General features: G+C 45.4%; 1 protein-coding gene across 2 annotated transcripts in view; it reads right to left on the bottom strand.

Annotated features, from left to right (window-relative positions):
* Positions 1-18471, bottom strand: part of JARID2 (jumonji and AT-rich interaction domain containing 2) — a 244949-nt gene that overhangs the window by 38700 nt on the left and 187778 nt on the right. For both annotated transcript variants that reach the window (XM_082639766.1, XM_082639765.1), the window contains exon 5: positions 9351-9527. In XM_082639766.1, the coding sequence (XP_082495892.1) occupies positions 9351-9527 (177 nt within the window). The remainder of the gene's footprint in view (positions 1-9350; positions 9528-18471) is intronic.

Raw genomic sequence — 18471 nt, forward strand, 5'->3', positions numbered from 1 at the left:
ATTTCTAGCCACCAGATCCAAACACATCTGCGACTCAATTCCCGCAACTACAAAACAAACCAGCTGCCTGCCCTTATCTGCCCTCCAGGAATCGCTAAAGTATTCCAAATAAAGTATGTAAAGTATGCTATCCGTTCTTCAGAGAAAGGAGTTGTGCAAATATAAGAAAGGTGATCTTCTTAAAAGCGCCCGCGATAACAGCAAAGACCCACATCTGAAAACAGTCATTCCCTTTAAACAGAGCGCACAGGCCAGCAGAGGCACTTCTGCCTGCCCGCTTCCCCTGCCAGAGCCAGGCGCCCCAATCTTGCTAATTATTTGTGCTGCCAAAGGCACCTCATCTGAACGACAGCAAGTTTTTTATTAGGTGAGTAGGAAAGAGGACTCCTTGCTTGGCATCTGGCAAAAGTCCTGATATCCTGAGATGACCCAGCACATCTAACCTTCACCTTGAAGGAGAAATACAAGAGCCATTCCCGAAAGCTGGGCCGGAAGGTCTGCCAGCAGACACACGATGCACAGGAGGAAAGAAGAAGCAGGAAGCTGAACGTGGGACTAACCCCCAAATTACCTCAAATAAGACCTGCTCCCCGTCCCACCCCCAAAACAAACCGAAGGGACAAAAAAAGAATCGCTGTAAATAGAGAAGACTGTGCTACAGAAAGGAAAAGAGAAGCACGCCAAGTTTCTGATCCGGAGCCAGATATTTAAATGTAAGCTTCGTGTCATTACAAGGCGTCCTGACTCGGGGAAGACAGACTCCATCAATCGGCTGGCACTGAATCCTTGTTACTGTACAAAAGCCGCACTGGCTCCCTGGAGCCAGTTCAACTTTGAGTCACTATTGTCTGAAAACAATGGAATGTGTCTGCCAACCTGTGCCAACAGTTCAAAAGGATTTTAATGCCGCCTATGTGAGTGCTGTAACCCGGTTTGCCCTGGGTAAGAACGGCTCCACTGAAGCTACGGCAGTCACGTGTCACGGTAGAGAAAGCCAGGACTTGTAGGTCAGCATAAGCCCCATGAGGATCTAGGTCACGCTGGGAGCCCACAGCAAGGGCTGAAACCTACAGGGGCCTCCAAGCACCCACGTTCTACTGGTTTACACCGAAGCCCTCTGGAATTCCCACTCAGTGAAATCTTACCACTTCGGTTACATGTGGAACAGGAAACAACTCTCTTGAAAACAATTTTTAAAGCAAATTGGATTTCCTTCTCTCTATAAGAACCTGAATCTGTAAGTCATAAAATGTTTTTCCTATCAAAACTTGGTTATTACCAGGGTTCCAAGATCTAGAAATGTGAATACATTATGGATACTGATGTAATGTACCTGACAGAGTTAGATAGATTTGCCAATTAAACACGTTTCTTACATAGGATCCTAATAACTGCAGATACCAAAGTTTGAAAATGGCACATGACCTTTATGAGAATATAAAGGTCAGGGCATCAGAAAGACCATCAATCCAAATGAATGGCTTCTGTCATTGAAAAATGGTTTCTTGGCCCCCTTGGCCCCCAAAGGAACCAAGGAAAGGACAAGACGGATGGCCAGATGGTGACTGACCCCCTGCCTGTCCCCGATTCTGGTGGCTCCATGGCTCTTGCATTCTCCAACGTGCCATGGCAAGGACAGAGGACTGCCCAGGCTGAGGGCCTGCTGGGAGGGTGGGCAGTGGTCCAAGAGGAATCTCATACTTTCTCACCCTCCAGAAATAAGACAGAGCAGAGAACTATGGGTTATACTCAGACGGGGACAAGCGTCAACTGTGGAAGAGCAAATGAATGAACTGTTTTTGTAGCTCAGGGTTTCATAAAGCCCTGCATTCAAGGATATGAATTCTAAAAGGCCAACCACTTCTGAAGTGAATGGCAAGACTCTAGCCCACCTTCGGATCTGAACAAGGAAGCTCTAACTATTCACAACAAACTGGCGGAGAGAGACACCTTCAAAGTGTGCACAAGAGTTAAACTGGAAGGCACTCCATGTACACAGTCACTCTACAAGTTAGAGAAGAATTGGTTATTTGCAGAATAAAAATATCAGTACAGAAAACCAAATACAGAAATATCTGCATTGTAATAAGGACTGTTTTCAAGGTTCTCCAAATAAATTCTGTAGATCTGCTACTGTACCACACCAACCCTCCAGCCAGGAAAGGAATGACTTTTGGAAATCCTATACTCACACTGTATAGTTTCTGGGAACAGCACAACTTCCCAAGTGACTAAAAAGTCCCCTTAAGACAAGACAGATGAATTTAGCTGGAAACACTAAATACTGAGCAGCTGGGTGAACAGCTCAGAGATTCAATTCATAATATGTATGATATAAACGTATCCCAGGCAAGTATGGACAACAAAATTGTTTAAAGATTCTGAAAATCGAATACATTATCTTAATTTCTTCAGAACTGCAGAGTATTACAGTTCTTTAGAAGAGTCATGGGGCCTGAGGCCAGCAACAGGACAGTAGCCAGCACCCCCTTTCTGAGAACTCATAAAGCACCAGGCACTGGGCTGAGTGCATCTGTCACTCACTCATTGCTAACAGACTTTCGTTTCTCTTTAGTAAGCTATTATTCACATAGCATGTGATCCACACCCATTCAAAGCGTACCATCCAGTGGATTCTGGCATATTCACAGAGTTGTGCAACCATCACCACAAAAATACAAGTTTAAAATGTTTTCATCACCCCCAAATGAAACGCCATCCCTACCCACTCCTGAACCCTAATGGAAAAGCCAGGTGTCCGTCCGCACACCAAACCACCAGGGGCCAGAGCGGTCCTAGATGTGTGTGTATATCCCCAAGGTCCCGCGTGGACCGAGAGAGCAAACGCTTCAGCAAGATGAAAAGAAACGGGGACGGGCTGCTCATACTGGTGGACAGGTGTCACCAGCGGCCATCTACCACACTCGGAGCAACTCCTTCAGATGCGGTCAGTAACGTCACGGTGCTAACAGCAGCCCCCTTGGGCAGCCCTCACTGCGTGCCAGGTATTTGAAACGTACTAACTTTCCAGGATTCTCTTATCAACTGCAAGGTTGTTCTAGACTTCCAGGTCTTCTCACTCACACGTGGAGTTAACAGCCAATACAGTGTTCTCTACCACATAGGAATAAAACCTATATTGACTCATTTGCCAGTCACAAAAACCTATGAAAGGACTTCCCTGGTGGTGCAGTGGTTAAGAACTGCCTGCCAATGCAGGGGACACGGGTTCGAGCTCTAGTCCGGGAAGATCCCACATGCCGCGGAGCAACTAAGCCCGTGCGCCACAACTACTGAGCCTGAGATCTAGAGCCCGTGCGCCACAACTACTGAAGCCCGCGTGCCTAGAGCCCGTGCTCCGCAACAAGACGCCACTGCAATGAGAAGTCCGCACACCGCAATGAAGAGTAGCCCCCGCTCACCACAACTAGAGAAAGTCTGCGCACAGCAACGAAGACCCAACATAGCCACTAATTAATTCATTAATTAATTAAAAATAAAATAAAAACCTATGAAAAAGCACTCCTCCTACCTCTTTAAAGATAAGAAAACTAAAAGTGCCCAAAGTTGCAACCGCATATGGGCAGACAAGCCTCAGTGTCCTGATCTGTGTCCTGATCTCGGCCACTAGGTCAAGTGGCCCCAAATGGAAGAGGGGTGGAAGGTAAAAGGAAAAAGCGTTTCTCAGCTGGAGCGCATCTCCCCGTGGCACACGGGGGGACCCCGGCTCTGCCCACACAACCCACCCCTCCGCCACCCAGACAGAGGGGTTGCTGAATGCACCTCAAAGGCAATCACAGGGCAGAAATGTGGTGAAGTCACCCAAGCAACCGCTTTTCGGGCCTTACACAACTCCCCCCCACCCTGACCATGTCAATCCAAAAGCAATGAAATTATTCCAGCTGGGAGTCCGATGACATGTTGTTTAAAAAAGACTTGTGAAAAAAAGAAAAAAGAAAAAAAAAGACTTGTGAGAAATGTCCTTCTTCAGAAAGAGAGGAGCACACAAAGAAACAGTGGTCTCTGCTATTCCTTCCATTTTTCATTAAGTGCAAAACAAGCATGTGGAGAATATACAACACGGGGCTGACGTGAACAATCCACCCTCACTGAGTTCTCCTGTGCAAAGGGTAAGGAATGCCTCACCACCGAGGAAAAACCAAAACCAGAATCATTCCAGACAAAAGCATTAATTCCTCTCCCCTACCTCACTTACCCTGCTGAAAAACAATTACCAATGACGAGAACTTCTCAAAAACCGAGCCACTTCAAATATCAACTTGTAACACAAATACAAGAGCCACGTTTTGATTGTGCTGTTTTATGGCCAAATACAGAGATTACCTAAGGGCTCTACTGTTAGGATCATTTGAGGTTCTGTACACTGAAGCACATTTTGGAAACTCTGAAGAGCCATCGAAATAGAAGCTGCTGGAGGCATTGTTATGGTAACCCTTGAGTGCTGAGCCAAGGTCAAAAGCACGTGTGATGCCATCCTTGTCATTTCAGATCATGCATTTTAATAAACACACCCACTTCCATTAGGATGCGCAGTGGGTTGTAAATGAGAACATTTGAGTCCTCGGTAATGTTTGCACAACTAAACATGTGCCTGGGGTCACCAGGCTCTGGCAGGGGACTACTGGGGTCAGGGCTCCTATCCCTGGGAAGCTGAGCGCTGCCCCAGCCAGGCCCCATTAGACACCTATGGGGAGGGCAGGGGGAGCGTGCGTTCTCTCCTGCTATCAGCTTCCACTAGCTCCACTCCTGCTCTGTAGGGAACCTGCTGCTTCACTGGGGTTCAAGTTTAGGGGAGAAACGAGATAAAGCACGACACCATCGGCAGCTTGGGTTCTCACCTCTTCAAACCAACACAGCCTAAATAAAACTTTGGACCTGCCGCCAAATCAAGGTTTTGGGCCAAAGCTACTACCCCCGTAATAGTTAGTTTTCCCCATTTGGTTTTCTGTGCATTTATCTCCCCACATTTCAGTGAGGGTGCTGCTCCCGGGGGAGGGTACAGATGCTGCTGGACTTCCCGACACTCCTCGACATCAACAGCATACGAAGCAGGGGCAAGCACCGCTGGCCAAGAGAAATCCTGTGTCAGGGAGAACACCACAAAGGCTGCTTGCTTTTCCACTCTCTCATGTGGAAAAAGTCCGCAATTCTAAGGACCTGCTTGACCACATGGTGATTATGGCCTCATCCAGGTTTTCCCTGTTAGAATATCTATTTTAACACTTGTACACTGTTCACCTCAGTCCAAAATCAGAAGGAAACGGAGATGATCTGTCTATAGATTTTACTTTTTGGAAAATAAGGGAGTAAAACTGAGGCAAGTATCCATCAATCAGTCAATCAAAAACTAAGGCAAGGGCAGGGAAAAGGAACACCCTCATCTCATTCACAAACTGTAGCCCGCCTTTTCTTCCCATGCAGTCAGAGAACTTACTTTACTCGCAAGAATGATTCTTAGCTTATGTTCACCAAGTGCCCTCTAAAACCAGGGAATGGGGGCTGAGGCGTGGGAGGACCACGTGAAGCAGGACAAGAGCATCACTGGCTTCCTCGTGTCACAGGTGTCACACCACAGGGCCCTCTCATCCACTCTGGGGAGCGGCATGCCCAAGTGGTTGGCCTCATGGCTCAGGAACCCTCTGACACCGGCCTGCGGCTCATTAGGACGCAACCAGTCAGCAGTGCCTTGCAAATCTAATCAAGCTTAGGGCTCTGCAGGTGCTCTCTGAACCTAAACTGCAAAAGATCAGTTTTCTGGGCCTGAAGGAGGCCCCCTCTAAAGCCCAGACAGAAGAAACAAAGTCAATCAGGGCTGGTCCTGGGTGAGCCCAAGCAGTTTCCTCATATACATAATCACCGACCATCTATCTGCTTTCTTTACCGATAAAGCCACTGGCCCAATGCCATGCCAACAGACCAGGTAAACACCTTCTGTACTCCCGCAGAGAACTTTCTATTACAAGTGAACCCTCTTTAGGAATATCTGTTTCATTCTGTTGACAGATGTCACGTTTAAACAAATATCCGTTTTATAACTGATAGGTACCCAAGATGAAATCCCATTACAAGGAATTTCAAGCAATTCTGCTCTATATTTACAAAGAAAAGAGTCTCAGTAAAAACAAAGCAGGAAAGACAAGTTTAAGCTGCCACGGGAATTCTGCCACTGTTTGATCTGTATTTGTTAATCACAGAAACAGAGTTCTCAGTGATCCCAGCCTGACTGCTTGGAGGATTCTTGTGAAAACCACTAGAGTCCTGGGGTTCACTGCTGCCATTCTGCAACTCATACTCTGCGGGAGACAACAGGGTACCAAGTTTCCTATGGGTCCCAACAGGGACAAGAAGATACAGTATAGATGGGAACGAGAAGGAGATGAAAACAGGGTGCGATATAAATGTTTTAAATCTGAAAATGGTACTAATGTCTCAGGGAGGAAAAAAATGGATTCCAGGAATAAAATTTTAGTTAGGGATCTTCACCCAGCTAATCAGGTCATCCTGGAAAAGCCACTTCCCTTTAACACACAGCAATGCCCACCATCCACCATAACAGATCTCAATGGTAACGATTCCTGTACCTGAGACACACGCAGTTAACTATTTCTTTATTCCGGGATATAAATGAAGGAAGGAACAAATGAATGCCCACCTGCACTATCCTGCTTGTTTCATAGAAGAGGAAATTAAGAATCAGAGAAATTAAATGCCTACCCAGCAAGACACAGCTAATTAAGCCTTAAAAGGGGACAGGAAACGAAGCTCCTGGTGACTAGTTGATGCTGATAAAGACCTTTATGGGAACAGAATGGGGGGTGGGAAGGAACAAATGTGTGTGTTATGCAATTTGGTGTTACAGTATAATTTCAATTATCTAGAAATGGCTGGGAAAGGAATACTATTCCACAGCTAAATGTTCAGTTTTCAAAGATTATTACGTTTTCGTTTCACCACTTTTGGGTGATGGCCCTCTCATCTCTGCTGCCGAGGACAGTACCCTCAGAAATCTCCTTACGCCCTCCTGCCGGGGGGCCTTACTCCCCAGTGTCACTAAGTCTTGCTTTAATAACCTGCTGGTGGCAGTTCTCTTTCTTGTCATCGGCCTTCTTCATGTCACAGAGGATGTAGAACAGGGCAGGTAAGTAAGCTCGACTAACTAGGTGTTGAGAACTCAGTGTTTTTCTGAAATACCGAATCTGAGGCAGGAACTGGCCTTCTCCAAAGCTGACTTCTCTTTTTCAACAAAACTCCCATCTTTCTCTGGGTCACTTGACACTGGAGAAGCTTTCCTAACGGCCCGTGCACGTCCGAGCTGGCTTCAGCCCACTCCTTCCACTGGCCTCGCAGAGAAGCAAGCACTGCCATCCTTTGGGTTTTTAAAGACATGAAACCTCCAAAGACACGAAAGCCACGTGGAAACAGCACAACTGGAGACCCACGCAGAGCTGTGTCTCCCAGGCCATGGCCTGTGGCACTGGCTCTTTGCTGCTGTCGACCGGACGAGAGTGGAAGCGCCACCATCACAGCACAGACTGGGCCCACCGCAAAGCACGACTGTTCACACGCTCACCCTTACTATAGAGTAGTGTCTAGCGCGGGGGGCATTTCAAAAATCTTGACTGCCATCTGCCACTTTGGGTGATGGGTGCAAGGTATCAGATCTTCCATTTCTTCAACTGTAAAGCAAGAAACACCTCCTGCCCTGACCACCTCCCAATGACTCTGCTGTAGAGTAAGTAGATGGAATCAAAAGAGATAACGTACATGAACCCATCCTGAAAACGCTCATATTTTTACTGTCATTCATGGAAAACAGCCCTCAATCCGCCCTCTCACAAAGGGGATTACTGAAACACCACCCACTAAAAGGAAGTTAGAGAAGCCACCCCTTAACTATGAACATGTCTACACACACAGCTAACAGGCTACACAAACACTTCACTTAATCCCTACCTTACAGATGAGGAGGTGGAGGCTGAGAAATACTGAGTTATGCACTGAGATTATTAACCTCATCTCCCCAACAAACTGTCAGGTCCTCGAGTCACATTTTGTCATGTCTCTATGCCACCTAAACACAGCAGGACAGATGAATAATCACTCAACTGACAAGGCAAAAATGCCCAACCATGGTGCAGGTGAGACAGATTCCTGTCACCTCTAAGCGATGCTGGTCCTGCACCGCCACTTCCCACTGGGTCCAGAAAGACAAGTAGTCGTCCAGTGCACAGCTGTGGAGGGAAAAAAATGAGCAGCTCTCCTCTGCCTCAATCACTTACTGGGAAGCACTGGTTTTCTGCCATTTGTAGACGGGGACGCTCTACCTTCTAGGGTCTCCGTGAGTCCCAACGGAAGTATGATATTGAGCAAAGAACCTGGTTAAGAACTCACAGAAAACAGCCATCACCTCTCCCAGCCTCATGCTCCCTGCTCCACTCTCCTTTTCTTTCGTCTTTTCTTACTTCCTTTCCCCCCACCCCATGCTAATCCAATTAGTCATCAAGTCCTCTCAACCCTACTCGCTGCAGTATTTCTGTATCTACCGACACACTGTTGTACTTATATCCTCCCATTTACATTGCCCTGACCACCTTTTAGTCCCTCGTTACCTCTGGCCAGGTAATTGCCTACAATTACAGCCTGTCAATGTGTTTCCTCTTCTTTACATCATTTCCCTTTATGAAATCCTCTTAATTGATGCCAGCTTAATCTTTTCAGAATGTAACTCCAATTAAGTCACCTCCCTGTTGAAAAACCACTGAGCACTTTCCACAGCCAACTTATTTATGCTTTTCTCTCTCTCATATTCAATGCTTTTGTTCCTGTTTTGTGGGTTACATGTCCTCCCCCACAACGTTAACAGTCGAGGGGGGGGGGGGAAAGATCAGTCTAGTTCACAATACATATGCATGTACTTGATTTCACACACTGGATAACACTTTCCTTTCTTCACTATCTCTGCCTGCTAAAATCACAACAGTAAGTTGATCATCACAATAGCGTCTTCACAAAATCATCTTGACCATCTCTGTTTAGATGTGACGTCTTCCTCTTCCAATTCCTACGTCTGCCGCTCTTACGGAATTTATCATCAGTTCCGCAAACATAAGAATATGTATCCTCATCTTAACAATGTATTTGTCTAGAACACACTTGATTGGACTGGGTTACACCAATGTCTGCTAAGTGCCTGGTACTTAAAGAAGCATCCAAAACTAGCTTCGCCACCAGCTCTGCAGCCTTCATCTTCTCAACATAGGATCGATTCTATGTTTCACCCAAAGCTTTGGATTTTATCTTTTTTAACCCAAATTCAACAGTGGGCCTACCCTGTCCATTGTGAACATGCTTGTGGGTTTTTCCTTTCCTGGGGGTTGACTGGCATGAAGAGGAAGCGTTGTTGGTAGCTGTTTTGACGTCTTCTGACTCATCATCTTCCTCCCCGACGTCCTCCTCATCCTGAGAGCTTCCGAAATATACCATGCTGTTGGGCAGCGCAGGAGAACCTAGTGGGTTTAAAAGAAGGTGCATAAACACAGGCCTGGATCCTCACACCCCTTCCAGAGGCGCACTTCAAATGGAGCCATTCGTTAAGTTACAAACTTAGATCCTCCTGACTGAGCAGATAAAACAAAGCTATTTATCTCTACTGCCATTTTTAATTGCTTTTTCAAACATCCCCCAGGAAATACAACTCCATCTGTGTCCTTTTAACAGATTTCAAGCAAAATCCCCCAGCAGGGGGATGATGCCATTCACCAAACGTAACAAACGAAAATTTCAAAAACCTCATTTGAATAGTTCTTAAGAAGGGAAAGGGAAAACCACCAAGGACTGAACTGAGCAAGAAAAATTAATTAATTATTTTTTTTGTTAAAAATCTACCCACAGTGTCAAGGACAAGAGACTATTCTGGGTTATGTCTTTAGCTTTCTAGACTTAAAAAGTAAGAATTTGGGCGAACAAATTTAAAATGAAAGAAGAGACAATGAGACAGAAGTGGTAAAAACAAAATATGACATTTCCTTATAGAAGGAAACTATCTCATAGTCATGTGGGGTGAATGACCCGGATGGGTTCCCAAAACCCACAATATATTTGGAAGCTACTTTGATATGATGATCAGGTTAATAGCATGTAAAATTATTAAAATAAATTCCTGCATAACTTTAGCTGAAAGGCTGGTTTAAAAACATAAAAAACCCTCTTCATACACATCCCTTACTCCTTTCACACCTTGACCTCCTCATCCCCAAATGGTTTTGTTTCTGAACATAAGACAGAACAATATCACCAGAAAATAAGCTCAATATTACAAAGAAGCACAATACAGTTCTTCTTTATCGAATCATGAATTTTCAGGAGGAGATCTGTCAATTAATTGGTATACTGTTTGGGACCAAAGGCTGTTAAAAATCCCCCAAATTAATTGATTAATGGATCAAAATTTTTTTAAGCCCCTGAGTTCATTTCTGGCCACACGTCAATCTTCTTTCCCATTAGGTACCTTGAGGAGAGCTACCATCAAGTAACAGAAGAACTAATAAATGTGAAGTTCATTTCTTCTCGACAGTTTCCTGTGAATGAGCTAACACTCCAGGAGCAAAGGTCAAGATTCAAGTAACCAAATTTGCTCTCCTTCCCAAACAGGGATCTCGAACTTCAAACACAATGGTTTAAACCATTCCTGTCCAACTGCGGGGCTGCATGTTCTAACAAGGAGACGGACATGACTGAGTGGTATCACGGCACTGAAGTGGGAAACCAAAACCGCCCGGCTCCCAGAAACACAAAGGCAAAGACAGTACCTTCCTCTTGTTGTCGCCAATGACCTATCAATACTGAAAACCCCACAAGTTATGTGGGTCACACCACTGAATGGAGATGAAACTCCAAAGGGATCTATGTGACAAAACTTCTGCGGGTAACAGAATTGGATACACTCTGACAAAAGCCATTTCCTTTGTTTTCTCCCCTTTGATCACTTCCAATTAGAAGCAGGTTCTACAACAGAAGGAAGGTCTGACACAGGCTTGGGGAAAATCGTCTAATCAAATAGAAGTTAGAGATGAAGTTTTTCAAAAAAAAAAAAGAAGGAGGAGGAAGTATCTGACCGTATTCCCACTGAACAATTTGTTTACCCATGTACTAAGTGGTTTTACAACTGGTACAAGACTGAATAGAAAAAGAGGAGACACCACCCTTACTAGCTTCCTACTTAGAAGTTTTCAGTTGGAACTTACCATCCACACAGATATACATAAGTACCTCCACAGCCAAATATACCCATACCATTAGATCCTAAATCTAACTTTTTAAGTACTTAAGAAAAAGCAGAAGAAACCTTATTTCAGCACTCAAAAGAGGTTCTGAGTAAAAAAAGAAAAAAGAGAAAGAAAAGGAAATTTACCATAAACTCCAACTCATTCTAGCATGTAACATGACACAAGGTAACACACTACATGCTGCCAGACAGGCAGAGCTGGGGACTCAACACTTGAAAGTTACAGACTCAGCCATTACATTTCCCTCTTCAGTAGAATGAGAAGGAATAGGTTAAATAAATAAATCTCTTCAAGTTCCTTGGAGATCAGAATATCCACATCTAACTTCCTTTAAAGAAGAGCCTTGCTACACACTATCTTGGATGCACTGACCAGTGGCTGAAATCAGAAAATGGGTTAGTACTGTGAAAAGCAGGTTTTTGTGTAGACCCTGCAGTAACTTCCACAGCCCACTCTGCCCTCTGTCTGAGAGAAGCAGGATTAAAGGCTATAATTCCAGGAAGTAAACCATTACCCCCTTCATCTTCCTCTTTCCCACCCCCCACCCCCCCCCCCGCAGGAGAAAAGGCAATAAACTGCAACAGAGGCCATTTGGGAGTAACTTTAAAAGGGGGAAAGTAAATCTATGTTTCAAACAGAATGAGGTAAAATCTACATGAAACACATGAGAAATAATTAACTGCCACCTACAGAATCTGTTGAGGAGTTTTTGAAACTCAAACCCAATGCATAAAGCATCACATTCCTTACATTCAAGATTCTGAGAATGGGGTGAACATTATATTTATGTTCCAAAGAACTAAAATGGAGGGGATGTTAGGAGCTCAGTTCAGAATCCAAGTTTCATTAACATCTTAAAGAAAGCATATGGGGTAATTTCTTCAACAAAAGCAGAAAACAACCAATCTTATGAATCCATTTTTATATAGATTTATTTATTATTTATTTATTTTATTTATTTTTGGCTGCGTTGGATCTTAGCTGCGGCACACGGGATCTTCGTTGAGGCATGTGGGATCTTTTGTTGCAGCACGTGGGCTTCTCTCTAGCTGTGGCGCGTGGGTTCCAGATGGCATGGCCTCTGTAGTTTGTGGCACTGCGGGCTCTAGTTGAGGCGTGTGAGCTCAGTAGTTGTGGCCCACGGGCTTAGCTGCCCCGTGTCATGTGGGATCTCAGTTCCCCGACCAAGGATAGAACCTGAGTCCCCTGAATTGTAAGGCGGATTCCTTACCACTGGACCACTAAGAGGCAAAATGCCCTTGGTTCAAATATTAGGCTTGTGCCAACTCTCCCCTCCGCAGGTGCCACTCATCATGGACAGCACTATCCCCAAGCCTGGGTATGGCCTTGCTATTCTCCAGGCTTTGTTCAAGAAGCCACTGCCAATCTATGACCTGTCCCTCAGTAGTGGCCTCATCAACTACAGCCTTCTCCCCCAGAAAAACCAGACCTCCAGCATTTTACTGGGGACCTGCATACCCGTACCTCTCATTAACCTTGTAGTCAAACTGAAGCAAGGAGTAAAGACTAAATCCAACAGAGTCTAATGCTGCATATTCCAAAGCTCTGTCACCATGTAGCTACTGGAAATCCCTCTAAGACCCCGCTGACGTGTCCATCTGCAAAGCCACGGAGAGGCCAAGCCAACATTCCAGATCAGGAGAAAGCACAGCACTAGGGGAAAGGCAGCAGAAACAGCTTCTTTCTTTCTTGTTGACACAAAACCAGTAAGATCACCTCACATTTCATAATCAAGGTGATGGAGAAACACTGACTGTTGTCTGGTAATACCTAGAGAATAGCCGAAGAAGAACCTCAAATACATAAAAGAAAACCAAAAGCATCTGAGAAGCCAAACTAGTCAAGACATTCACATAGAGCATATTTATTTCTTCTTAGCCTAGCTACAAGCTCAATTATCTAATTTACAAATAAGTTTAGAGGAGGAGGAATCTGCTAGACACACACAAAAAAAGAAAAAGATGAAGGAAAGGATATTTTAAAGCCCTAAAATCACCCAGAAGTCTGTGCTGTTTATCACTGGTGAAAATTATCCCACATTCTTCAGTATAAAATGGGTGAACAGGTATATTAGATAATCAAATCAAGGTTGTGTGAGTAGAAAGTTAAATTAACATTTCGTATTTGAAAACAGAAGACTGTACGTGTTTTTAGAATTTTTCGTTAAAAATAGTTGGCAACTTATAGATTCTCACATGTAAAGGTAAGCTTCCTCTCTAGAAAATTTATTAGGGAAACGTCTTCCCTCCAAATGTCAGATGAGGCAAACTTTTGAAAAGCTCATTGTGGGTTCAGCATTCAGCAAAATGGGCATGGATCTACTGGGATGAAAATAACAACCTTCCCTTTCTACAGCAGGGCTCTGCTGCAAAACACAGGCGAAGGAGGTGAAAACAAGGGGTCTGAGAAAGGAAGGGCTCTGCAGCACCCACACCTGGTGTCCTCAGGTGGGCTCTCCTCATCAGAGGTATAAAGCCCCACTCGTGCAAGTCAGACAGGCTGCTTATCACACAAAATCACACCATCTCGCTCCTTTACAAACTCTGTAGTTTTAAAAGAGTAATCAATGAAAAGTGAACGTTTTTAGTGTTTTAAGAGCGTTAAGGATTGCATAGGGTATGGGGGGGGGTAGTTATACGTGTATATTTAGTATATACAGTTTTCTATTAAAATCGCAGGCATATTTTTCTCTCCTGATTATTCAAGCACATTAGCAAACGTGAAAAAAAATCTGAACTTGGATCAGTCGGTGGAATCGGGAGTGCAGAATGCATCTGCGCTTTGCCAAAGCCGTATTTCATTACTTTTCAGAATTAGCTGGCAATGCCTCCACAATATTTACTGAAGTGAAAACCAAATGTTTTCATCTGGACAAAAATCAAACTGTGGTATGTTACAACCACAACAGAAATCATTTTAATCCAAAAGCTTGCTTTCTCTAATTTGGGCTGTGGTTTCTATAAAATTGGATTCTTCTCCGTGAATCATGTACACATACAAGCCCTCGTTCTCATTATCTTCCCTCCCCCGACCAGTTCTTTATCTTAACACGCTAAACATAGCTCAGCTCTATCTTGCAAAGACCCTAAAGGGATTCCTTGCCCGCTGTCATTTAGCTGGGGAGTCAAATTCTGTAGCTTGACCTAATAACCTCTGGGCTGTCCCCACCCCCCATTTGGCGTGTTCGTGATTGATCTTCAGGATACACAAACAGAATGAAAGCAATCAGCCCCTACTATCATATTAAATTAAAATACAAAACTTCAAAGTGACCTGGTAGGGCCTGGGTAGGGGGAGAAAGGGATAGTTATTTACTGATTTCCTGAGTTAGAGGAGAGGAGAGAGGTCCATCCTTCGGAACTGGAGAGTCAAGGGAGAAAGTGGGTACAACTGCCTTGGTCCATTCATCCCACTGTGTATGCACCCGGCACTGATCCAGGCACCAGCAACCCTCACAGACCAGACATCCGTACTCACCCTGAACGCTCACGCACCCCACACGTCAACACCAAGTGCCCTGAAAGACTGGCACAACTGTAACACACTGAATGATGACCTGTCTCTTCCAGGTCGGCCTTTACAATTTACCAGGGAAGAAGAATTTACACCAAGACTTCCCGAACCTTACCCACTTCCGTAGGCCCTAAGATTATGTGCCATATCCACCTGCTATTTTCTTTAAAGTGATTCATATTCATGATTTAGATGGATTCTCCTATTACATCACTAGAAAATTAATGTCACATGCCCTAAAGAAAATGCAGTTAATATTACAATAAACTTTTTAAACATGCAGCTAGTGTCATTTCTGGCACTAGCAAGGGCACATTTAGCAGGGCTTGGGAAACGGTCCTCCAGCCAAAGGCCAAACACAAAGGGAGCCCCTAACTCCTTATGGGATAAGGAGGAGCCCGGGCGACGAAGCCCATCCTGGAACTGCTCTTCCTTATAATACACACGCTATCCAAACACAGGATGCTAATCATTGAAAAGGACTCTACACGGAATCCCGAAGTCCAGGATGAAGCATCAGCTTGGCAGTCACGTGCCCATTGTCAGGAGCCTCAGTTTACTTGTCTGTACAATGAGATTAATGTCTTCAGACATAACATCTGTGATGACCCCAAAGGCCTATGAGGTAGCATATGCAAAAGCACTGTCAACACCCACACTTCAGTGCATTAGGCTGACACATGGCTTCAGTGACAAAAACAACTCAAAATTATAAAAGCAGGCTGTCACTTTCCACAGGTGAGAGCCAAGGCAATTTATTTCCTCTCTGCTTTACTAAATGGGAAAGTTAGCAGACTGGCAACAAGGGGAGGGGGGCAGTGCGGTGCACAGAAACAGGATGGAAACACAAGATGAACTCAACAGCTAGAATTTCTGGAACCTGGGCAGAGTAATGCCTCGTGAGAGCTGGAAACCTTCAGCCCGTAGAGCCTTTTTTCAGGAAGAACGGGGAGGGAGGGATGATATGACGGTCACTTCACTGTCCCCCTCTTCAGTTACGTGCTCCCAGATGCGCCAGTCTGACTGCACGTTTAGGAAATGCCCCACGGCAGGGCACGTGTTCTAAGAGCCCTGACATGAGGGACTTGGCAATGAGAACCACGTTCCCTCTTGACATGTCAGCTCGCGTGCCGACCTAGCCAACCACAGCAATGGGAGAAAGTATCATTTAATTAACCTGCTTACTGTCTTTCCCATGAGGCTGTCTATACCTGTGGCTTGAAACGTACACAAACGAATACACATCCAGTCAAATGCAGTGAGGTCTCTGGATCTCCTCACAGCAACTGCATGTGCAGATCACACCACACAGCACACTCAACCTAGCAGAGAAGTGGAAACAAGTCAGAAATTAACTTCAAGGCCACACAGAGACTACCTGAACACCCAAGTCTGTGCTCTCTCTCTCCACCACAGAAGTGTCCACAAATCCTATCAGACGTAAATACAGTAGAAGGGGCACCTTGCCTTTGGGACATGGATCCTGATGACCTTAGTGTCAGCTGCCAGCAAGGTGCTTTGTAAACAAAACAGGGCTATCCTTACTTCCATCTACCTTCTCTAAATGGATTTCAGAAAGGACGAGAAATACTAAGGGACTCTCCAGAAACTAAGGGGGAGGCCAGAGGCAACTGTGAGAAGGATACTGACTCTGCGCCAGCAGCCACTGGCAGGGAGAAGGGAGCTGCTTTATCTGCAGGGAGGGCAAAGCCTGGTCGGAGGCCAGCTAGTCTGGAGCGGGGCCAACCCTCTGAGCAAAATGTCTTGGAGTCTTAACAACTGATCGAGGTCACAGAGCAATTAAAGGGGATCCATCCTTCCCCTCCTTGGCGCTTAAGGACACGATGGTTTCATATTTCTTCATAACTAGCCTGATAAACTATCCTGGCAAGTAAACTGCTTGCTCAGCACAACTCAGCCAAGTATACGGACTCTCGGAAAACCAAGCATATGAGGAACATAAGGCCAGTTTGATCTGGAGAAAAGTAAGGGTGGCCACTGAAATCCTCAGGGTGGCAAGAATACCACTTTGTCTGTTACCTCTCTCAAAAATTAAGATGCGACACCTCTCAAAAGGATCCATCAAAAAAAAAGTTGTGGGGCTTCCCTGGTGGCGCAGCGGTTGAGAGTCTGCCTGCCGATGCAGGGGACACGGGTTCATGCCCCGGTCCGGGAAGATCCCACATGCCGTGGAGCGGCTGGGCCCGTGAGCCATGGCCGCTGAGCCTGCGGGTCCGGAGCCTGTGCTCCGCAATGGGAGAGGCCGCAACAGTGAGAGGCCTGCATACCGCAAAAAAAAAAAAAAAAAAAAAAAAAGTTGTGTATCACTGTGACAGAGGGCCTTCCTCCCCAAAGAGTTCATGTAAAGTATTCCCATTTTGCTCAAGGAAGTTCATTACTAGTGCCATAGTGTTCCTTGCAACTGCAGGATTACTTAATTGCTTTCTAGCAGGTTAATCCCCTTTCATTCTGTGACCTCTAAATCACCCCAGGGTTCCTCAGTACCCAACGCCAGTACTCTATCAAAACATGTGGTCCTTACCAATAAAGCCAACGGGACTGCCTTTAGAGAGAGTTCCATGGGTGGTCTGTCTCTTCTGGTACCTGCATTCTCCTAAGCTGATCTTTCATATCGTTCCTCTTCATTTTCAAATGGAAGGCTCCTCCAATACCCTCTTCGTCTGCCTAAATTCACTGGGAAACGTTAAGTCCACTGGATGGTCACCACAGGCACCATCTGGCCTGCTTCACACCCATGACTTCAACTCCACAGCAACTGTGTGCTCACTACACACCTATTTTACAAAAGAAGACACTTGGACTGAGAGTGGTTTAAGTCATCTGCCCAAGATCCACTAGGATCATTCGGCCTCCGGCCTGTGTTCCTATAATAACCCACTGGAGAGCCCTTCCTCTAGCCAGGAGCATCTTACTCAATAATAAGGGTCTGGACATGTGATGTCTCTTCTCTCGGCTGAAGAACCTCGGTGAATATCCAGCCCAGGGCCCACAGAATCGGACACGTCTAACTCCCCTGCTTTAACGAGGGGCCCTCCAGAAAACAAACCCAACACCACCCCAGGCCTTGGCAGGGGCTCCTGCAGAACTTTCTCCTTCTACAAAGCCAGCTCCATCCCAGAGAGCCCTGGGCAGAGTCCCTTCCTGTTCCACATGCGCACCCTCTACCCTGGCATTGCCTAGTTGGTCTATCGCACCTACCACAGGGATACTGCTTTCCTGTTGCTAATCTGTTTTCTAGTGTCTCGCATATAAAAAATGTTCAATAAAGGCTTGCTGAATTAATTAGCAATTGAATGACGGCTGATGGCTGAAGATTCTCTAAGACCTGCGAAACAATAGGCAAGCAGTCCCAAAACAGAAAGGACTGCTTCGCCGCGGCTGACAGTGTGGGTCTTTCCTAAGACCTCCTCCTCCAAAATAGCTCTCTTCTTTCCTCCGAACTGTGACACTGGACTGTGACACCGGACTGTGACACCCACGGTCAGAAGAAGGAGCCATGTGTAGATGTGTATTTTCAGGGATCCCCCTTGGGAATCCCCCTTGTTTGCAGAGCCCCATAAAGAGAAAAATATAAATAAGAGAATCATTTAACCTGCCACTGCTCTGCTGT

The sequence above is a fragment of the Mesoplodon mirus genome (assembly GCF_964341445.2).
Source record: "Mesoplodon mirus genome assembly, chromosome: 12".
Lineage (NCBI taxonomy): Eukaryota > Metazoa > Chordata > Mammalia > Artiodactyla > Ziphiidae > Mesoplodon > Mesoplodon mirus.